The sequence below is a fragment of the Paramormyrops kingsleyae genome, chromosome 14 (assembly GCF_048594095.1).
Source record: "Paramormyrops kingsleyae isolate MSU_618 chromosome 14, PKINGS_0.4, whole genome shotgun sequence".
Classification (NCBI taxonomy): Eukaryota; Metazoa; Chordata; class Actinopteri; order Osteoglossiformes; family Mormyridae; genus Paramormyrops; species Paramormyrops kingsleyae.
This window is the reverse complement of record NC_132810.1, coordinates 17,882,047-17,904,954: the sequence shown is the minus strand read 5'-3', so window position 1 is coordinate 17,904,954 and position 22,908 is coordinate 17,882,047. Positions and strand designations below refer to the sequence as shown.

General features: G+C 44.2%; 1 protein-coding gene across 4 annotated transcripts in view; it reads right to left on the bottom strand.

The window, feature by feature from the left end:
• Positions 1-1,584: 1,584 nt before the first annotated feature.
• Positions 1,585-22,908, bottom strand: part of col12a1a (collagen, type XII, alpha 1a) — a 56,705-nt gene continuing 35,381 nt past the window's right edge. For 3 of the 4 annotated variants that reach the window (XM_072698740.1, XM_072698743.1, XM_072698742.1), the window contains 31 exons: positions 22,087-22,216; positions 21,736-21,878; positions 21,151-21,280; positions 20,706-20,825; positions 20,399-20,545; positions 20,110-20,226; positions 19,321-19,473; positions 19,123-19,197; positions 18,451-18,590; positions 18,166-18,289; positions 17,827-17,970; positions 17,567-17,731; positions 17,421-17,459; positions 16,944-17,082; positions 15,910-16,052; positions 15,480-15,589; positions 10,935-11,081; positions 10,712-10,789; positions 10,115-10,201; positions 9,659-9,712; positions 9,229-9,324; positions 8,762-8,815; positions 7,565-7,618; positions 7,308-7,361; positions 7,017-7,088; positions 6,303-6,338; positions 6,144-6,210; positions 5,866-6,048; positions 5,305-5,382; positions 3,942-4,112; positions 1,585-2,667 (listed from right to left, as the gene is read on the bottom strand). In XM_072698740.1, coding sequence (XP_072554841.1) covers positions 2,525-2,667; positions 3,942-4,112; positions 5,305-5,382; positions 5,866-6,048; positions 6,144-6,210; positions 6,303-6,338; positions 7,017-7,088; positions 7,308-7,361; positions 7,565-7,618; positions 8,762-8,815; positions 9,229-9,324; positions 9,659-9,712; positions 10,115-10,201; positions 10,712-10,789; positions 10,935-11,081; positions 15,480-15,589; positions 15,910-16,052; positions 16,944-17,082; positions 17,421-17,459; positions 17,567-17,731; positions 17,827-17,970; positions 18,166-18,289; positions 18,451-18,590; positions 19,123-19,197; positions 19,321-19,473; positions 20,110-20,226; positions 20,399-20,545; positions 20,706-20,825; positions 21,151-21,280; positions 21,736-21,878; positions 22,087-22,216 — 3,393 coding nt within the window. In that variant the 3' untranslated portion in view covers positions 1,585-2,524. Of the gene's footprint in view, positions 2,668-3,461; positions 3,689-3,941; positions 4,113-5,304; positions 5,383-5,865; positions 6,049-6,143; positions 6,211-6,302; positions 6,339-7,016; positions 7,089-7,307; positions 7,362-7,564; positions 7,619-8,761; positions 8,816-9,228; positions 9,325-9,658; positions 9,713-10,114; positions 10,202-10,711; positions 10,790-10,934; positions 11,082-15,479; positions 15,590-15,909; positions 16,053-16,943; positions 17,083-17,420; positions 17,460-17,566; positions 17,732-17,826; positions 17,971-18,165; positions 18,290-18,450; positions 18,591-19,122; positions 19,198-19,320; positions 19,474-20,109; positions 20,227-20,398; positions 20,546-20,705; positions 20,826-21,150; positions 21,281-21,735; positions 21,879-22,086; positions 22,217-22,908 lie in introns of those variants that run through there. The other variant, XM_072698741.1, reaches the window with a different exon arrangement.

Sequence of the window (22,908 nt, the reverse complement as noted above, 5' to 3'; positions counted from 1 at the left end):
TATGTCACGCTTGTGATTTCATTGCTCTCCGCTACATATACTAAAGGATTGAGGGGTGACAGTGTTGACATGGTTTCTGTGGTTTGCTTGTGCTTTAACACAATGCATGTGAAGCGGCGAAGTCAGCGTCGGCTACATATTTAAATACGTAAAGTCTGTAGCTACTATTGTGTGATATGAAGCTGTTAGCATATTTATTAGCATATTTGTCAGCGACGTGCTAAATTGGACCCCTATTCAATGCGTTTAGGGCCTAACAGTATTATAAGTTGTGCTAATTATCCTTTTACTATCTTCCACTTACCAGGAATAATTAAATCGGTAAGATCTGGTGACATAAGACTACAAAGAATTGTATTTTTTTTTACTGAATTAATCTGCCTGCAGTTGATGTGAGTCTAAAAGCTTGCCACCCATATCTTTGTGGGAATACTCTGGTAATAAACTTGTGATAAAACACTCTGTTCTACTAAGCATTAAAATATACTTTTAAATATTCTAATGTCAATAAAAGTCTTTCTTACTGTGATTTATATTTGAGTGGATTCATTAACGATACACATTTTTTTGACGAATGAAGCACAAAGGCAGATCGCGACACTAATGTTTTTCTTCATCTACCCCACCCACCCCTGGCATGCGCTGTAATTTTGTTGCCATCAAAGACTTTCTGCATTTTCTGCATGTTTTACCTCAGGAAAACCCTGTACCATTTACCATCAACAGGGACTTCAAAGGATGAGCTTTCAAAAGGTCTAGTTGAACGTGTCCACCTTCACGGAATCTGAAGTTAAAGTGTTCTTGGATGTTTCTGGGTGAAGGACGGGTCAACACGTAATGTTGCAGGAACTTGTTCTGAAAACTGAGGCTTGTATACATTTTAAATTAATCGTGAAATGATGTTTCCCACGCCCAACTAAATCACAAGCCGATCACAGTGGAACAGGGTGGGTCACTACAGTAGTGCACTATTAAGTTTAACATTTTAAAGATGTTCATTTGCCTCCTAACAATATTTAATGAAGAATACTTTTTTCCCTCTCAGACAGCCTTTTGTCAGGAAAAGCATGTTGGAATATACGTCAAAATCCTTATGCGACTAACCATGTTTTTTGTTTTGAATTAAATGTATTACTAAAATATTTAATAATTCTACTGGTATCAGTGTATTTTGTGATTAGCTTTAGTGTTAGGTCTGCAGTGTTAGGTTAGCACTGAGTGATTTGTGCTGCATTCGTTTTCAATATGAAGGCCAGGCTTTGAATTTACAAACTGGTTTTCTCCCAAGTTCATATTCATCTCCATTCAACAAGACAAAGAAAAAAAACAATGAGGTTCATTTTATTTTTCTTCCACTGCATGAACCAATGTGTTTTGAGAAGACGCTGATGACAGGCAATTCTTTTTTTTGCGGATGGGAACCATGAACAGAGTATCATATACTACAAGGATCCAAAATATTAAAAGTAAATAAAGATGTGGACATGGTCTTACTTAACTGACCAACAAGAAGCAGGTTCATCTGCACGGACGCCAACAGCCATGGTTGAGTGTACAGAATAAGCAGACCAGCTGCCAGTCAAGTAGGTATGGTTCATCTTTAATACAACTTTTCGGCTGACAATCCCCAAAACTCACAGTCTGCATTGCATGTCACCAATTCTTTTTTCCCTGTTTATCTCGTTGTCTTTTTTGTTACAGTTTTACAAATGTGAAATGGACACAGATGATACAATTTTCAGTAGTTTTATTGAAAAATGCCTCTTCTGTTTCAGAAATAAATAAGAAAATACGGCTGTGAAATTCACAATTTGCAGTTAAAACGGCAATTCTATAGCCATAGAGCTGCCAACCAATTCCAACTGCTCTGAATATCGGTTAAAAAAAAACAAAAAAAACAACAACTATATATTCTGATTTTTAAAAACCCTTACTAAATATACAACACAGACATGCAATTCCACCTTTGGTAAAATCAGCTGTGAGTTGGTATAATAAAACTGATAAATATTTAGTCTAAAATAAAAGGAAATTAACTGCAGTATTGATGTTTTAATTTTTTTTTTGGTAGATCCCAGACCAATTACCCCACATACAGTCATGGTGACATAACACATAGCACTTTACATGAAGACATTTGTGATGAACCGTGATGAATGCTGAGTGGAAGCCAGACCTCGTGGTGCCTGATGCCTTAACGATGAAACACACACTGACCTTCCATGTGAATGCTAACTTTGACACGACTGAATTAAACATAGGACTGTAGTAAACACATTAGCGCAGTTATTTTACAAGCGGAGACACTTCAAGGTACAGAGAGCAAGCTCACAGGTTTTCAATGAAAGACTCGCAAATTCGGCCGATATTCGCCACCGCCACAGTCACGCATTACCCAAGGTATGTTCTCACACTCCGGTGCAAATTTACCTCAATGCAAGCATATGTGGAAAATAGAAAATTAATAATGACGGCAAAAAACGGCATCATCCTCGTGTTTTGTTTTTTTTTGTTTGATTTTGTTTTATGGTGCTATCCTTTGGGATCTCCCTCTTGATAGTGACCGCTTTCCACGCTGGTTTTGTGACTGAATTTCTGTTTCATAGTCTTCTGAGGGTTCCACTGGGATTGGCACTACGTAGGTTTCAGGCCTGGGCTGGAAGCGGTCTGGTTGGAAATATCGTTTTGGCCAAATGAACATGGATTTAATCAGCAACTCTGCATGCAGAAATACTATCACTTCTGGCTTTTGGCCGCGCTGCTCAGTGGTACCATCCCACTCTAGGATACAAGTCTTTTACATAAAAGCCAAATTGTGTGGCCGTGACAGGTGACAGTGTCCGTAACCATCCTCAGCTCAAGTAAGGCACTGCGGTAAGTATTGATCACACAACAGACTACTAAGCATTTAAAGACTTTCAGGTACGACCACATTCCCATAAAAAAAGCAAAATGACTAACATAATTTATACCCTCGTGGGATTTGATACAAAAGTCACCCCTGAATGATTCTGTAGTGTTTAGTACCTTTTAGAAATAAATTCATCATAGCAAAGAAAACAAACAAAAAAAAAAAAACAGAAAAGCACCTTACAAAATCTTAGTAAATAGTATGACAAAGAGTCCCAGGATTATAATATACAAACACTGCGTGCTTCAGTCTGGACCGAGCAGAGGGTGGATTTGTCACATCAGGCTTGAAGGAGGAGGTTATGGGAGCATTCAGCAAGCAGCAGGTTATAAGGCACAAGCTCATTACGGATGTTAACTCATTTGAAAACAAAAATCATTTACAATGCACAATTAGTTTATTTACAGATTTCATCTCAAATGTTTACCATGTTAACACTGTTGTTCTTGGTTATAAATCCTCCTTGTTAGTAGTTTTACATGCTCCTTCTGAGAGAGAAGCTGTTTCTCTCTCTCTCTCTCTATATCCCTCTCTTTCTGCTTGCTGTATGGGCTCAAGATGCAAACAGCCCACAAGGCCATGATGTCTGCTGTAAAAGTGTTGTTAGTACCAGTCGGTTCCCTTCACGGTGGTCAGCCGTGTTCGTTAATCATATCCATGGTGGTTATCCATAGCGCCTCATAAGCACATGAGCACAGAAACAGGACTTTTTGTTTGTGTTGCCGGGTTTCAAAGTGAAAGCAGCACAGGCGGCTTATAAAATGAACTATGCCGAACCTGAAACAGGTTAAAGAGCGTGTTAGCGTTCTGCGAAAACTAACTTTCCTCTTTTTTTATTCTTTTAAAAAAATAGTAGCTAGTCAGACTGACTACTTGCAATACATTTCAAAGTTTAAGTCATAGCTAGGTACTATAGATAGGCGTTGGAATTTGTAAATGTCACAGGAAATCGCGTTATATATTTTAACTCCATACAGTGTTACATTTTCGCAGTGTTACTCCTGTTACGCATGGGCATGCGGCGACCTACCTGGGTAACCTTGTCCATTGTAAGGGATGCCCACACACTGGGAGGAGTCGCAGTACCCAGGGGGACCAGGTGGACCCCGGATGCCGGGGGAACCCTGACGACCTGAGGGTCCAGGAGGCCCGGAGGAGCCCGTGGGGCCGGTAGGTCCCGTTCGCGACTCGCCTTGCGGGCCTGGAAAGGGAACCGGGGTGAAAAACAAACACTCAAGATCCACTGGCATCACCATCCAATCCCAACTGGAAGTGGAAGGGAAAATTGGTTTGTACCACTGCAATTTAAATATTTAGACTGCTCAATTAAGGGGAGACAAACCCAGATCTGTGCAAAGCTACCCCCTGCCCCAGTCTGTCTAGACGGGATACAGCGGATATGAAATCCCCCACCCCGCCACCCCTCTCGCTCCCCAAACGCAGCAGCACATGTGCTGTGGATGAAGCCACCAGGGGAACTCTATTGTATGAAAGGCTACGCAAAAACCTAAAGAACTGAACCAGCGTGCTCGCTTGCTGGCAATGTTCCTTATTATTTATGGGGGAAAAAGGAGGATTTGGCCGTATCCCATTGGTCCGTAGACATCAATGACTGAGCGACTGCGATTTCCAAGTCTCGGTGGAATAAAGCATACCCCCGCAGGGATCCAGTGGTTGTGGGTAGGCTGCCTGTTCTATAATTAAGGTGGATGACTGTATCGGACTGAATGCCCCAAGCCCCTTGGAGGAATGAAGTCATAACTTCGCTTTATGGACCAAGTTTTCCAGAAAATGAAAGCTGTGTGTAGGAGTGGGTTACAAAAAAAGTAAAATGTGTGTGAATTTTTATAGTGAAATCAAATCGGCAGTATATGGAGTGGTTAACTAATTCATGGTCAAGGGTGCCTAAAATTCCATGCACTCTTGCTAACATGGCTGGACACATTTCCAATTAGCTTTTTAGCGGCGGTCACTGTATGAAATGTCTGACTTTCAAACAGGTATAATCAACCATCAGATGTGACGATTAAAGACTGCGGACAGAGTATTACCTTCCCAAATGAAACACGCGATCCATCTAGGTGCGTGTTGCCTCACTGTTTTTCAGAACTGGGGGTTCTAATATTTCAACTGGGAGATCGCCGATTCAGCGGCACAATGAGATATTACAGCTATTAAAAAATTAGGTCTCGGCTGAGGAATGTGACGTCGTAAAGAAGCCCTATGACAGATTTACTAATGCGGCATGTTGGAAACAGCTGTGAAAAAAATAATGGTTTTTATATGTGAGAAAGAAATGAACGGGAGAACACCACCCTCTCCACGACCATTAAGCAGGCATCTCCTCAGTTTAGAACATGTATCAGTGAGGATTTTCATGGAACAGCACTCACCGGGTGGTCCGGATGGGCCTCTCTGTCCTCGGATTCCAGTGCCTGGACTACCCCGTTCACCCTTTTCTCCAAGTGGCCCTAAGTCATTAAGAGAACCACTCTTCAGTTAAGCGGCGTCAGTATCTCCACAACTTAATGCATCCATGCGTTCAACAGAAACATTCCATCCTTCAGAAACCACTGGAAATGCTCTGGAAAGTGGAAACTGTGAGACAGACAGAAAACCAGTTTTTTCTTAGCCTGAACCTGGTGTTCAGGCTCTGCGCTGCGCCATCGTGTCGTTGTTGACCGTATCATTAGATAGATTGATGTAGACCATAACATCAGGAACATATGCAAGTGTTCATGCACGGAGCCGGAGATATCAGCGTTTCGCTGCGCTGCAAAAATATCGAGAATAACTCACGGCAGTTACTGTGAAATGGCCGCAGGAATAAAACATTCATCAGGCCTGAATTATTCATTAGAGTCGGGAAGCAGAAATCCAAGACACTAAAAAACATGCCTCGTCCGTTATATGTGAAATAGGCAGTAATGTATAAAAGTAGGAAAAGGACCAACCTCTCTCTCCCTGTTGCCCAGGCAACCCTGGAGTTCCTGGGAAGCCACTTCTTCCTGGCTGACCTGGTTCGCCACGAGACCCAGTACTGCCAGGCGGCCCAGGAGGCCCAACAGGACCAGGACTGTTGCTACGGTAACCGTTGGGGATCTGGTTCAGCATCATGTCAATCCTGCTCATTTGACCTGAGTAAAGCATCGGCGAGGACCACAGTCAGCCAACGATCGATCTAACCGTGATAGTACTCGCTTCATTACCGAACAAACGTTGGGCGACTCACTGTTGACCAGCTGTTCACAGACTTGTCTGGCTATGGATCGCATCATGTTCTGAGACGCAAAGTCCCCCTAAAACGAACATGAACGTATTTTAACACCAAAAAGCACAGGTGTTGCTCTGACACTAAAATATACCTTGTGAACAGGTCTGCGTGACTCACCCTTTCGCCTTTCTCTCCTTTCAGGCCAATGGCTCCCTATAGTAAGAAACAAACGTTTAAGAAAAGCCATTGTAGACACTATAAATCACTCAATGAATAAAAAAATATACAAGATCTAACAGAACTTAAACTTGTTTCAATGCATAGAACTGCTGATTTCCATTCATTCGTAGACTACCATATTATAGTGACCCATATAATAAACAGTCAAGTAAAGAACTCAACAGTGAATCCATTGTTCTTTTATCGTAATTTGATATATTAAGGGGCATCTCCAGACAGCTACTCATTCTAGCTTTTAACATGCGGTTAAATGGCCTCATGGTGCTGTTCAGTTTGAAATGTACTTTCCATATTCCATAAGTATGTATCTGTAACTCCCATTGAAGCTTCATGCAGTTCCATCTTAGAACCTGCATTTTGGCACAAATAACTGTAGGTATATTTTTTTCTGTTGTAAAATGGTGAAATGTAACACATCTGCCTCCTGCCATGGTTCGTCAGTCCATATGAAAATGTGCTAATATACAGTACAACACCAATATCTAATACTCCATCTGCAGTCCACAAAGCTGACCTTCTGATATTCAGGATAACAATGGGCTGGTACAAGCTGTATGTATCCAGCTTGCTGGGGTCAGTCATGTACCCATCTTATTCGGATCCTCAAAATACCTCCAGGGTCATTTTAGCACCAAACAAACGTGTACGTACAGGGTGCCCTGTGTCTCCCGGCTTCCCCGGTTTTCCAGTAGGTCCTGGCATTCCAGGAGCTCCAGGGCTACCCTAGGGAAGGAATGATAGTGCGCACAAATCAGTCAAGATGCAGGAGATAAAGCCGGCATGCTCTCAGGATGTCTAGAGTTTATTTTGCGAGACTGTGCCATCGGACCTGTGGGAAACAGCATGCATTTCCTATTAGCGACACATGGTCTGAATTAATCACGTGTGCAAGAAAAACAAACCACTGATAGTGTGTCCTGTTTTTTTCCAGTGGTTACCTACCATTGGACCTGAGGGGCCCCTGGGTCCAGCGAGTCCTTCTTTTCCAGGGGGTCCCTACATTAATGCAAACCAATGATAACATTCATGAATGTAGCCTCCACTGATTTAATGACTTGACTTTATTGTACTACAATCATGGCCATAAGTAAATATATAATGTTGTACTTTAATGACTTATGATGTCATTATAGCCAGTTCGGGGTTAAAAAAAAACCCGCATTTCTGTAAAGCATCAGCTAATGGGACTGTTGGTTTACCCTTTGTCCGATTGGTCCGACCGGGCCTACAGAACCAGCTTGTCCAGGTGAACCCTAGGAGGATAGAAGAGTGTTAAAAAAAGTCCTTAAGAAAGACCTATATAGGAAATGAATGGGCCAAACGTTTCACAAGTTTTATTGCACTAATGCTCATGCACTCCTCCTATCCCCGATAATTTGGTTCTAGCTACCAAAAAATGAAGCACATCTAGCCTGGTTTAGTTTAGTTAGCCTGCAGATCATTATTTATCCATAGGCGCCTGTCAATGTCATCTTCCCACAGCAACAGCAACCCTTCTGTACAACCTTCATTCGGAGTGAATAATGTTACCGAGGGGAAATTGGTTTAAGCCCCTTGCTGTACAACACAACACGAGCGTTGCTTCATAACCACAGTTCGGCTTGCCCCCTATAGTCCTCGTTAGAGAATCACTCTGACTGCGAGGCTTCCAACAGTCTGCTTTTCATCTCTACGCTAAAGATTGGAACCATCTGACATGGAGTAAAATGTCTCTCTGAAAGAAAACAGAAGCTTGTAGCTCCTTATATATCAAAAGACACGGTTCCCAGTTGCTGAGCCTCCTTTGACTGTTGCGTTACACCATTTCCTTGAGACTCTAATCTAAAAGCTGAGAAAATGAACGGGGGTAACAGATACCCCACGAATACAGATCGCGGTGGCATGTAGCCTTGGGACTCCCCTTCCATGCCTGTAAGCCCTAACCCTGACATTTACATGCGGCCCTCTGCACATGTCTTCCCTTAGCGTTCTATGCGTCATTTCTCTGTGGTGCAATCAGCAAGCTATAAATCCAACCGGATTCTTTGAGATTTCCCATAATGCACCTCCACCCCTATCATGGACCATATTTATCCAAATTACAGCAAAATTTCCTACTGAGATCTATACAGTTTATGTTACCTAATTTGCAAAAGCAGCACTATGTAGAACATACTTTCATAAATTAGAGGGCTAAGTCTTTTGAGTACTAGGTAGCGGCAGATTTAGCATTGTGACCATCTGACTATTCTGTGGGCCAGTATAGCTATATCAGTGTGTGTCTTAAATACAAATGAGATTTTTCCCCCAGTAAAACTTGCCACGTGGAAGGGATCCATAATAGTACAACTATTTTTTACTGTGTATTACTTCTGGTTTCCCTTTCAGCGAACGCCAAGCTCCGATGTTGTACTTACTTGGCGTCCAGGTTGACCGGGATCACCAGTGTCTCCTTTGGGTCCCGGGCGGCCCTGTGGTAAATCAAGAAAGATGAAAAAGTATTGTATTTCTGTTTAATTACGTAAATGGTGCACAATACCAACGAACGGGCAATTGTTCAGTTCAGAGAAAAATACAGTCACAAATCACAAAGAGATAAATATCAGCAGCTTACGTTAAGCCTGTTCCCGTCTCTTTATCTGCACTTGGGGATAATATAATGTGTGCTAATTTATGTATCCCTGCTAAAATGAAACGACGGTTTAAAACAACGTGATATTATTTCCAGACAGAGATATACTGACAGTAAAGGCCTTTAGCTACAGTTGTTCCAAAAGCCCAATGACTCTTCAGAACATAAATGCAGGCCCTTGAATTGGTGCTTTATGACAGGAGAGATGGGGCTGGAAACAAACAAAGTGAAACTCCTCTGCATGTGACCTACCGGCTCACCGGGAAGAGACAACCCGTTGGGTCCTTGTGGGCCTGGTGGCCCCATTGGTCCTGGCAGGCCCAGTTCCCCCCGCGGGCCCATGGGACCCTACAAACAAGCAAACAAACAAGCAAACAGTCAAATTAAAGGCCAGGCAGTTGACTTCCCGATGCCATTTTCTCAAGAGAACCTCTAGTCTGAATAGCCTGTTGCTGGCAAAAAGAAGCTATTGGAAGCCAACAGCTGCTGCTTCAATGGAACGTAATTGTTTTATAGTTTATAGTAGCTGTCAGCTAAAGTGTTTTGACTCTGGGAATTATGGGACACGTCTGTCAATTTCTGCACTTGCTTCACTGAAATTGTGCCGTCGCCAAATGTGCCTTTTTGTTCATGTGACCGAGAAGATGTGAGACGCACATGTAAAGTGGCAGCAGCTACTTACAGACGGGCCGAGGTCTCCCCTTTCGCCGCGGGGTCCCTTTGTACCAGGACCACCCTACAGACACAAGGAAACACGGCAGCGGTCAGACAGTATTTCCCAGTGAAATGTTTGCTTTTTTTTGGGGGAAAAAAACTTCTTCACAGCTTTATGAACACAGTAATGATTCAAACGCTAGGCTAATAGTGCCCTTAGGAAACAACCTGGGTAAATAACCTGAAGTAGAGCATTAAATGCAGCTTGTGTTTAATGTCACAGATAATTGCAGTTGTTTTATGCTTACATAATCATAATGCGAGCATTTCAAATGCAAATAAGAAAAGAAAATCCCTGCTATCATGTAACGTTACGCTGATCTGTCTAACCCATCAGAATTAAAGTCCCAACACTCTCACAGTTTCATTGGGGACCAAAAGGCTGGTGTAGTTCAAGCAAGACGGAGACGTGTGATGAGTTTACCGGAGGTCCTGGGGGTCCTTGAGGGCCGATGCTATCCTGAGCACATGTGCAGGAGTGGGGAAGAGCGGGACATTTCGCCTCATCTCTCTGATGGTGAAAGATGGCGGAATTGAGGAAGAGATAGCAATTAGCTGGGTCGGACAAGCTCCCCTCATGGCCCAAACCCTCCCTGATTAGAATTCCATGCTCCCAGAGGGTATCTCCTGGGTATTTCAGACTCTTCCTGTCTTAAACCGAGAGGCTGATGCACATACGGGATAGGTTCACCGTGTCCTCTCTCTCCAAAAATGTCACTTATCCCAACGGACGACGAATGATCAAATTGAACATCCTGAAGGGGTGCCACGCACTGCAGCAGCATTTCTCGATGATTTAGCCGATCATGTTTATTAATAATGATGAACATTCTATGCTAATCGCACCCTGATTTACAGCAGGAAACCTGAATTTGTCCACTAGCGGTTGTTCCTCGATTTAGATGAACCCAGCCTGGGAGTTTTATTTTGTATATGCACCCTTGCTGTTAAGACTGATGTAGAGGCTGACACCGTCTGATGGCACAAGCACAGTTTTTATGACAATGAAATAAATTCTCACCATCGATGGCAGGTCGCAACATCTGTCCCTGCTGGTCCAGCCTGCACTGCAGACGATGTCGAACATCTGGAGCTGGAACTGTGGAGCACAGCGCACACAACACACGCACAAAAAAATGCACATGCTAAGTATCAAGTCAATGCAAATGGATCAAGAGAAAGGACCATTGAGAAAGGAAGCTGAGCCTTTGACTCCTGAGCCTTATGTCTGGGATTTTACTCACTGTTGCTGAACCTTTCGAATTCCTCATCTTGCCCAGGGTCTCAGTGCCATCCACAGACACGTTTCTGGCCTCCTTAATCTCCTTCTCGGCCACCGTCTGGCAGTCCACGTTGAGTTTGACGCTCTTCGGAGTGATGGTCATGTGCAGCTGCGGAGACAGACACACAGAGCGATGAGTTTCCCAGCAAAAGCAGACATTCATGTCACTCAATCTATTCCTCTTTGAAAATGATAATTGCAAAAAAAAAAAATAATAAAAAATCTCATATCCTCTCCAATGTTGTCCCTGTGGGTTGCAGTTAATTGTACATTATTACATACTGTAAGGTAATACTGGTGGTTACATTGAAACAGGAAACTTTGTGTCAGCAACTTTTTTCCATTCATAGCATGATGAAAAATACATACGTCTGCACTATGGACTGAGAGTGTACCTCATTCATCTCCCTCCCATCCAGCAGCATGCGGTAACGGCGCTTTACATGTGGTATATAGTACACAGGCCCTTTCCATAAATCTCAACCACAGAAAGGTTTCATACTGAATGTCGTCTGGTGTCTGTCCAGAATGGCCTTGCCACATCTAGCGATTATGTCATTTCGTGGTACACCGTTAAAAGGCTCCTCTTACAAACAGTTGCACTTTGAGGAACAGCAGGAATGTCTGAGGAGGGAGGGTGTCTGTCGCACACCAGTAATGCAGTTGGTTAACATTTTTAAATTATGGCACATTTTTCAAAACCACAGCTTGAGATACGGGTGCTGGAAACCACACACGGCATTATGGGAAACCTCCCTGGCAACCGAGGCCATGGTTGACCAACTACGATGGCTCTCTCATGGTGACTTAACCGGAGGGGACAAATGGCGTGAGAGATTACATCACCAAAGTGTGGAGAATCTCAGCAGTGAGAACACAGTAGCAAAGCATGTAGCAAGTTATCATTAAGGTGCACATACTGTACTCGCTCATTTTATCTTTCTTTCACAATGTGTGAGAAATGCTAAATGGCATGGGTGATGCGTCATTGTCATATAATTCCAACATAAAAGGTGGTAATGCTGCAAATCTGCAGGGAAACCATCCCGCAACTTAATTTACTGAGAATATACTGCACCTCCGCATTAAGGACAAGTCTGACCTCCCCACCCTTAGCTATCAATGTGACTGCAGCAAGTCTGGAATTGGTTGACCTCTTGTTACGAATGCTTGGTTCACAGCTGTTAATGTCGCTTACATGGCTTCTGGGTGTCCAGAAACAGCCACCATATGGTTTTGTTTCTGCTGCTGTTGACTGGTTTCAATGATTTCTTCACGCCTACATGTTATTGTTCTTGGCTTGGCCTTGTGGATGCACCATCTCCCCACATTATCTCTGACTACAGCTAAAGCAACAGGTTGCTAAGTCCAGCACCAACCCCTGGGCATTAAATAGTAAGACAAGGCTAATTTATACTGTGCTAACAGAGAACTTCTTGCAGAAGTTGGGGTCCTGTCTTAAGATTATCTGCTCTTATTATTAACTTACACAGCTCAAAACTTTGATGTTCTACTTGTCAAACTGTGCGACTTTTTGCGTCTATGTTCTCATGCAACAGCAAGCTGGCATTTCTGCCCCTTCCAAGTCCCATATGAAAAGGACAAGTCCATAGCTGGCCTAAAGTCTCGAAAAGAATTCAGGAGTTTTCTCATACAAGCGATGACAACGTTTCACACAGAGGGATGAAAATAAAATTTAAAAATAATTTAGTCTGTTAAGATTTACTATGTTTTTTCTTATTCTGCAAAGTCAGAAATAAGAAAAGGACAAAAAGCACAGAGCACAATGGTCAGGACCCTCTCAAGGAATTCTGGGGCCTCCCAACATAATGTCACCTGGGGTCTCCTCAGTAGACCAGGGAGTAGTTCAGTACTCTACGGCATGTCCAATCCAGGACCTGGGAAAATACACCCGTTCATTACCGCCCCACACCCCCACCTTGATTCCCAGCAAATAAAACCAGAACTCATACATTAAGAGCCCCTTTGATTTTTTCCAATCCGCTCACTCCTCGCTCTCGTTATTGCACGGGAATGCTGGCCGTGGCCGAGCCACAAGTGGAAAGTCTGACGGCCCGACACCTCCTCTCCAGATAATGGTGAGTTTGTGCAGTCCGACATGACAAAATGTTTCGGCCAGAGCGCCGTGCGGCGATGGTAATGTCCACGCATTCTTTCTGGGCATGTTAAAGCGGGACCGCGAGCCTCTGTGGGGTGGCAAATCTTCTCTCTGTCCCCTCACTAACCTCCAAAAATAACATCTCGGTTTGAGAAGCCTGACTAAGCCATGGGAGATGAATGCGAATCTGTCAGCATTCACCTGCAAGGAATCTTCCAGCATCTCCCATCGCACAGCGGGGTCTGTCAAAGGATCATTTTTTAAATCTATGAACTGCTCTGAAAGAGCGGCACAAGGTAGACCGCTCTCCAATTTGTAACACACAAAGTGCCTTTAAAATATATTAAGTGAGCTACAGGCTTCCCAAAGCACTCAGAGAGGAGAAGTTGCCCATTCTAACTGGAGGGATTAGAGATGCTGGTTGACAGGCTAAATCCAGTTGGCTCTGCTTTGTTTATGCACGGCGGGGGTGAGTCTCATATCTCATTCTGAAGGACGTGAAGTGTACCAACAACTGCCACGACGGGGGTGTTTTCCTCCCAGTTTATATAATATTCTGCTTGTAAAATGGTTTCTTGATATTCCCCACGTGAATGAAGCTCCCCTTCCCTCCCTCTGATTCAGCCATGCCTCTGTCAGGCAGACCTTAGCTTTACTGCTGACTTTATGGTGGGCGAGCCTTTCTCCCACCATTGCAATTATTAGCAATACCGTCGATGACCCGAGAACAGCCGCCGGGTCACGGATCTTGGCGGAGGAAGCAAATCAGCGAGTTAGGTGCTGCGAGATCGAGTTCATAGTCCAAGGTGATGTGCTGTATGAATGGAGGCATGGAGTAGCCTCCCCATAAGTGAAAGCCACCAGAACTTGGAGACGGAGAGCAAGGCCAGAAACCTATTAAATGGTGAGAGAGCCAGGATGTTGGGAATAAAACCCAGACTGGCTCGGCACATGCTTTTTGATGCAACTGTTCAATGCCTACAGAAGTGACCCAATTTTTTCCAAGCACCGCATACCAAAGGCAGCACATTTTTAACAGTCTGGTGAAAATATTTCTCTTGATTGTTTTTTTTAATCTTGCTCTATGGTCTACATACATTCAATCCTTTAGAAGATGGAGTTCTTCCACTATTCCAGTAAAATTGTTTTCTTTCTCAAACCATTTGGTCCTTCCCCTGAACAGAATGGTCCGAGACTTTATCATCGATTTTGGTAAGATGAAGCCCCCAGAGGCTGACATTGCTGCTGAGACTGTGGAAACAGTAGCTAGAACATTCTCTGGCTTTAGCGGCACGCTCCTGGCTGTTGGGAAAGATTCCTGATCCATCCCTTAGGACATAAACTTATTAATAAAGATGGAGAAGATGGAGATGGGTTGAGGAGAAATGTGGGGTGTTGAATCCGGGGTCGAACTGTTGCATGAGGAACTCAGCACTTTGGTTTAAAAAATCTGTCTAGAAGCACCTTCTTAGTATATTAGTTTAAACTGCAAGTCCTCCAACCAAAGCCAAAGAGAGCCAAATAAATATAAAACCATTTTTAGGTACACAAGTTTTTTATAGAATAAATCAAAACAAACTTGAAAAAATTAATCCAGCAAAATCCTGACATCTTACAGCAGACTGGAACCTGAAATGAATCGCCATCAAACCACTTGTAAATCTGCATTGTGTAAACTTCCATCTGTAATGGGTCACGGAGGTCACCCAAACCTGCCCGCCAACTAATGCTAAGACATTCATAGTCTCCAGCAGCTCATCTGATTCCTCTGCCTTGAGTCAGAGGAATCAGGCCGAGTCATGCTTCCAGCTCGCTAAGGGTTGTGATTGTCGTCGTATCCTAGGGCCAGGAAGCCATGTTGGTCCCTAAGCAGTGGTCTCTCACATCAAGAGTCTGTCTGGATTTGAACCTACATCATCAGCTCACTTTTTGATTCTGCTTGACAAAAAAAAGCACATTATTTCTTTCTGTTTTTAATAATAGCTTCTCCCACCAGGCTACTGAGAGCTCAGGAAGGGTAGCGCATTAGGCTGGATACTCCTCTTGTGGGACGCCAGTTCATCTGCAAACGGCTGTGTACATGCGGCATACAGGGACACGGGACTCACTGGCCCACTTGGAACACATGAGCTGGACTTACTCTCGAGAGCTGTGAGGCTTTGGGAGGCCCACCCAGAAAGTTACACGACACAAAAAGCTTACATTAAAAAAAAAAAAGAACCTTAAATATCGTGGCTTAACCAGATAGCAGATTTCATAGCCCAAGCCATGAAAATCGAATAAAATTTCAAGCGAGTTGAGAAATGACTGTAGTACTTGAAAATGGAATCTCTGACTCGTCATATGGAGAGGCCCATTAGCAGCATGCTAACTACTAACAAAATTTACCTTATGGAAGCTTCCGTGGAAGATCTTTCTCACTGGCTCGCTATCGAATGTAGCTCTCTGTATCTCGCCCCTGGTGTCCTTGTTGTAGAATGTGATTGTCCTACTGGATGCTTGAAGAGATAAATAAGCAGGAGATGATGTTAGATGTGCAGAGAGTAACTGAAAGACGACAGTCAGACGACAGTCTGCCGTGTAGACATGCTGTAAATGCCTGCTGTTTGCACTGGCCTATCCTGAGGATGTCTATACATAGGTATGTAGCTTCTGCGTATGGGTTTAATTACTGCTAGAGGTCAATTTAGCTCTGGGGTCTGGAGCTCATTAAGTTAATGCTGATGTTTCATGATGGAGATGGGGGAAGGGGAAAAACCTCAATGTTCACAGCTGGCAGGCAGCTATTATGGTTAGAAGAAGTAGGAATGGGTCTTACGGTCAACAGTGACTCCGACTTCGGGTTTGCTGCCGCTGTCGGAGATCTGCCAAATGTCGAAAGCCTCTGTGGGTGTATCCGGGAGGAGACGGAAGAGGAGGATGATCGTGTAGGTCGGTGGCAGACCCTCTGGGTGAACCTCCCTGCAAAAATAACACTCCGGAGTCTAAATAAAAACTCAAGCTGGGGCTGTAACACATTTGACAATGAACTCTGGAGGTTTCCAACAGGTCAGACTTTCTGTGTGTGCCCTGTGTAAAATGGTAAAAAAAGAAAAAACACATAGGTTTAGGTATAATGTCATGCTGAGTCAGAACGAAACAGCCCACACAGGCCTGTTCTTAGAAACCCTAATGGCCTCATTTGATGTCTCATCGTCTGTGAGTGCTATGGGGTGACTATCACTATTGACCATCTACTGCCGGGCAAACAGGCAGCGAGGCGACTCAGAGTACACATGCAAGTGGGGGAAAAAAACTCAAACAAAGTCCATTTATTCATCCGTGCATCTGGCACAAATGTCAACAGTCCCTAAAGAGTCACAACATATTGGAAGTATTTAAAAAAAATAAAAAAAATTCAAAAAGTGTTTCCATTTGTGCACATTTACTTGACTTCCAACACACGCACTAAACAAAAGCTATTATGGGCAAATTGACAAAGGAATCGCCTGGCTGTGGATGTTTGGACAAAATCCGCCCGGCCCTCGTGGTGCCTGGAGATGTTACACCGGGTGAATAATCTGCAGGTCGTGACCTCTGTGGCTACCCCCGTGGAGCAAGAGGGTGGGATTTGCTGAGGCACTCTCTCACTCAAACAGAAATTGTTGTGTCTTTGGTAACACCTCATTCCACCGGCTGCAACAACATGTGGGACTGACCCAACACATCAACACACGAACCGGGACCCACAACAGCAAACCCCGGTTGGCCATTATAAAAATAATCACTGCCAGCCAGCTCTAGTACATGGTAGGTAGGTATATGTGTGTGGGGGGGTTATTCTGAGATTCATAAATGTCAACTTGGACTTACTTTGTGGGCTGGGAGAGGCCGGCGTTCTTGTGCAGCCGGTAGGTTACATAACTGTTGAAGGACCCTGGTTCCATGGAGATGCCTTTGACGGCAGCGTACGTCCGGTCAGTGAGGTTGAAAGCCTCCAGCATCCTGAAGCCTGCAGAGTACATTGCTCAAATCAATCGAAAGCCAGTTTCTGAACTTTCTGCTATCTGAGTTTCAAATTACTGTTTATATGTGTACATTCGTTAAAGTGACAGGCTGTATGTAGAATTGTTACTAAAACAAGACAAGACCCACTACTGTAAGTGGTTCATTGCTCCTCAAACAATTGATCACATTTCTTTCTGATTATTTTTGCACTTCCCCCCTCAATGGACATACGTCAACTCTCAAACAATCCCCAAGCTATAGACAAACATGCCAGCCCTGCAAACTGCCAGCTGTACAGCCTTAGGCCTACTGAATTCTTTAGGAAATAAATGGTCTTCTTACCCGGTGATGTAAATCCATCCAGGAAAATCAAAGGACAAGCTGAGGTAGAAGTAAAAGATGGTGCATTACTTTACGAGGTAGAGCCTGAGAAACCATGACAATCTCTGGGAGAAAGGTTTAAAATACAGAGGTAAGGCCTGTCTTACTGGATGTAGCCGTTTCGCAGATGAACGTGATGAGATTATCCTGAATCTTTGCGAAGGCGTCGAAATCGTCTACAATGAAGACGTGCCGTTCGCTCGGCTTGCTGCCGATATTACGCAACTCGGCGAAATCCACATCAGCCACGCCAATGACGAACAGGCTGTAACCTGGAAGAGCAAGACTCCACTTACAGATCTCTCCCGACTGACATCCCGGGGGGGGGGGGGGGGTTGGGCATGTGGAGAGGGCCTTACGCACTCACCCATATGCTGCAGCGTCGAAGCACTCTTCTTCACTTCGTCTTGAGAGCGGCCGTCTGTGACAACCACCAAGACCTTGGGCACGTTTCTCCGCATGCCGTTGTCTGGGGTGAGGACCTTCTCACCAACGTGTTTGAGGGCCACCCCTAGATTAGACAGACCCAATGAGTGCAGAACCAAACTGTGTCATTTTAAAGGGAGCACTAGATAGCTGTACAGGACGTGAAGAAACCAGCAGGTATCATATGGGTGGCTGGCCTGTAACACATTCTCCATGTGGCCAAGGAGCACATGGAGATCTATTACAACTACATGAGGCAGGACCCTGGGGGTGGGGGTACCTGTTTTGGTGTTTCCTCCTCTGTAACGGACAAGTTGCAGGGCGGCTAACACAGTCCCCTTGTTATGGTAGGTGTTGAGTTTGAACTCTGTCTTGGCGTCGTCGCTGTACTGCACGAAAGATATCTGCAAGCCAAGAAGTCAAAGGCAATGAGTCACAGTAGCCATACTTTATCTGCCAAAGCTTTCGTGGAATTGCTTAACAATCCTCCACTACTACCTGTTACAGACCCCCCCTCCCCCCCATACGAAAGGTGAATGCTTCCAAGAAAGACATCTCCACACACCTGCATTCCTTGAGGGCTTACGATATCGAGGGCGCCGATGGTGCTGAACACAAAATTCAAAACTTTGTTGAAGTTGTCGTCTCCAATACTCCATGACCCATCGATGAGGAACACCAGATCGGCCTTGGCACCTTTACACACTGAAAATTGAAGAGAAAATAATGATGACAATGAATTCTCATTACGTAGTGATAACTGACGTCGTTGAAGATGAATCAATAATTCAAATTTCACTGACTGTCAAGGTTACCGTTTAGTGTTCAGTTAATTTTTTAACATTGTGCAATAGCAACAAACTACAGCTCCAAGTCAGCTACAACATACACAGCGTCTTCCTTCCCTGAAGGACCACGTGCATTAATCCTGCATGTAAAATTGCACATTTTTGTCAGAATGCTTGCAGGACTGGCTTGTGCTTGATAGCCCGGGGTTAACCGCACGTAGCATTTTGAATCCATTAGCCCAGCAGGCTCCATACTGCTTAGCCTTCAGTAGGCAGATAGGACTGACAGATGGGCCCCCCGTCCTGTCAGCGGGGTGCTATTGGGGGCCGTCTCTGCTCCCCCTGAAGGATACCAGTGCTGTATGGAATGTTCTAATGGATTCCCCCTGTGGCTAAGCCTCAGTGTAGGCCCACCAATGTCATAAACTAAAGGAACACAGTGTCCTTACCTTCCATAGCAGGAGGGATTGTGGGAGGTGGGGGCGGAGTTGGGGGCAGCGTTGGAGGTTCTGTGGGCTTCACCACTACGACGAATAACAAAATCAAAACAAACATGGCTTAATGTTATAATCAGACCATATTGACTGGAGGTGCTCTCGTCGGCGTGGATATGAACCAGCGGTGGAGCGAGAGACTCGGGCACTCACAGGTCCGCTCCTTAGCGCTCACTCCAGGGCCCTCCAGGTTGGGCGTCTGAGCAAAGACGGTGGCATTGTACAAGGAGTCCGGGGAGAGGCCTTCAAAACAGTTCTGGCTCTCGGAGCCCGTGACAGTGATCTCCTGCTGGCCTCGCTTCGACGCTACAAACACAGCAGACCAAACACAGTCCCACATTTGAAGATAGAGTCATCGCTCAAGAAACTATACTGCCTCTCCTTTTCATCAAAAAAATCCTCCTACAACTACGTGACTTGTTTCCCCACACTTGAGCATAAAATCACACATGTCCTCGATTCAGTGGATAATTTACCTTTACGGAAAGTTTGCCTTCTTGCGCTACCCAAATGAGCTTGATGTGGTGAACAATAATGACTGCCATATACAGACCAAAAGCTTCCAACAGCTCTTGCTTGTATTAATGTGTACAGTATGACTAAGTGGTACTTAAAGAAGCCAAGCTATTTCAGCCAGGAACAAAATTCATCCCTGGTAGAGGAACCATTTGCTTAAATGACCTGATTATGCTCGAGGGTGACCAGAAAGGGGCAAAATTAAACCATATTCAGAGTTTTCTGGTTTCAGTTTGTAAGCCACACATGATGGATGACCAATTTTCTAACACTAGAAAAACATATCACTGACTACCTTAAATGCTGAATAAAACACTCCACCGAGAACTAAATAATGTTCCACCAATTTTCTCATTTCTAACCAAGACTTTACACATCAGTATGTTTTCATGCCCAGGTGGATGGAGGCAGGTCAGCTCTACTTACGGTCAAAGGGGTTGAGCTTGATTCTGTACGAGGTGGCTGCTCTGTGGGGCGTCCATCTGATGCAGAACCTGTCATAGCCAACGTTGTACGTCACTAGGTCAGTGACGTTCAAGTACACTGTGGAAAAGGGAGGCAAGATGGTAGCTTAGCATAAGCCTTCAAGCATATATAATCATAGTGAGTCTGGTGGGTAAAGGAAGTGTTCGTTTTATGATTGGATTTAATGATAACCATGGCAAAGCAGTAAGTATTTAAGAATGAGTTGAACTCCAAGATCGAAGCTACATACATGTCGTTCCTTGTCCAACTAAGGCTCCACTCAGACCAGCGTCATACTGGGCGTAGACCTTGAGGTCATATGTGGTCCCAGGTTGCAAATTGTGGAGGATGTACGAAGTCACGTCCCCAACGAATACCTCCATTGTCTCGTCCTTATCTGGGAGTGCAAAACATTGTAGAGTCACACATTTGTCCCTGCTAAAAAAAAATATTTGAAGATACAAAAGAATGAATAATTCACTGGCATGATTGATTCCTAGCAGATAAAAGATTGAAAGCAGTTGAAGTGTTCCCAGGTGCTTGACCGCTAAGTTTACCTTGGGGCTGGTAGATCATTTTGTAACCAATGACGCGGGAGGGTGCAGGGTCCCAGGACACGCGGAAGCGGGTATACCACTCGTCAGAGACACGCAGGTTTCGGGGCTCCAGGAGGCCGACTGAAAGGCAGGAGAGACAAGACCCTGCAATCATCTTTCAATAAAAATATACATAGAACAGGGAGCCTGGCTTGTGCTCCACTTTTTTGCAGTGGCAGGCCTGAATCTTCTGTCTTCTATTATGTATTTGCCTTAAGTAGCTATGGCATGAGTTCCGCAAACGGCTCATCCAAACGACATGGATGAGAATGGATGACTGGAAGACAATCGTCTCCCTTTGTACCCGTGAGTCAGACGGATATTCAGTTCATGAAGTGGTGAGGTTCCTCAGCGTTCCTAGGGTTGGAGAACCCTCTAACAGCATGTAGCATTAAGGGCCAGTTACCTGTACGGCCCGGTCCTGTGAGCTCGCCTCCTGGGCCGTCAGCGTATATGGGCACCACGGTGATGGTGTAGGGGGTGTCTGGCTGCAGGTTCTGCAGGATGACGCTGTTTCTGTTCCCAGGGACAGATACCTGAGAGTTTGGTGAACAAGAGGTATTCATTAAAAATGTGTGAGCTTTTTATAAGACAATATGACTTTTTAGGTTTCAGTAATTTGTAAAAAGTACTTCTAAAATATAGTTTATGTGGCGATGCAGTGCTACTGTAGCATAAGGAACCAAAGACTTGGTGTTTGTTTATACCAAGAATGCAATTGTGGTACAAGATTCTACTTGTAGTCTTGGTCTTACTAACTTGTCTCCCAAAAATTAACTTGGGGCGCAATGAATCATGACATTGGTCTTTTTTGGTGAGGATGCAACTGATACATCCTTGAAATTTGGGGCAGGGCTGCAGATGGTGTAAAACAGGTACACAAGAACACAAGTATGGTTAAGCACGCATATGTCCACCCCATGACCACAGACAAGGTGAAGCCTTTGGAAACCCGGTTGGTACTATGTCACCCAGCAACTTAGATACTCACATTTTCCTCGATGGGATCTCCGGTGGTGGGGGCGTAGACGATGCGATATTGTTGGACGGGCCCGTCGGCATGATCCCAACTCACGCTCAGGGTGCTGGTGGTGGGGTCGTAGACGCGGAGATTCCTCGGCGCACTGCGGGGCACTGGAGTGTTAAAAAATGGAGGGGGGGGGGGGGGGGAGTCAACGAGATGCCATACATCTTGACTTCCGTGTTCATCCTAGTTCAAAAAACGGTCTCCGCATTGGAAAAAGTCTTAATGGTGGCCAGCGAACAGTACAACTGCAATGTCATTTTGGTTGTTTATAGAAGGGTAACGTTTCCAGAGGTGCAACACTGTGGGGGACCTTACATGTCGTGCCATCACTGGCGACCGATGGTCCCTCTCCGTCAGCGTACAGAGCCACCACATTGACAGAGTACTCCGTGTCAGGGATCAGCTGTTGCAGGAAGGCGGTGTGGGTGTTTCCTGGGACCAAGACCTGCAGCCGACAAGGGAAGATGCTCTTCAGAATAGAAACACCTGGATTTTTGCCCTTGAATGTAACTCCTTTTGTTCGTTTCTGGAATACACCCTTGATCACACAAAATACAAACATAGATCCTCCTATCCATAAACTCGTGTGACCCTCAACAAAAAATACTTATTATGTTCTAAATATAAATGGTAAATCATAATAATGTGTGTCATGTGGTTCTACTTAAGTGCATGTGTCTAATGTGGTTCTGCTATAAGTAAACACCAGAAATGCCATTTCTATTGCCTTGTAACTGATTCCACACAATACATCCCACATGGTGTTTTGCCAGATTAAAGGGACAAACTAACACTTCTCACACGGAAAGTCTGTTTCAGATTATACTGGATTAATTTCGTCTCACTAAAAAGGTAACCAAAGCATTGTCATCTCAGTCATGTTAGCAACACTTGATCAATACCAGTGTCATGTGACACAGATTAACAATATTTTCACATGTATATCTGTTTAATATACCTTGCAAATACAAATGGTAGTTTATGTCAAAAACTCATTATAACAATTAAAGTTTTTTTACTTACTAAAATCAAATGAATGTGCTTAAATTTTTTGAAGTGTAAACCTCTAAAGCGTTTATTGTTTAGAGCCATTTTAAACACATTCAGTTTTGAAAAGAAAAATATAAAAAAAAGAGT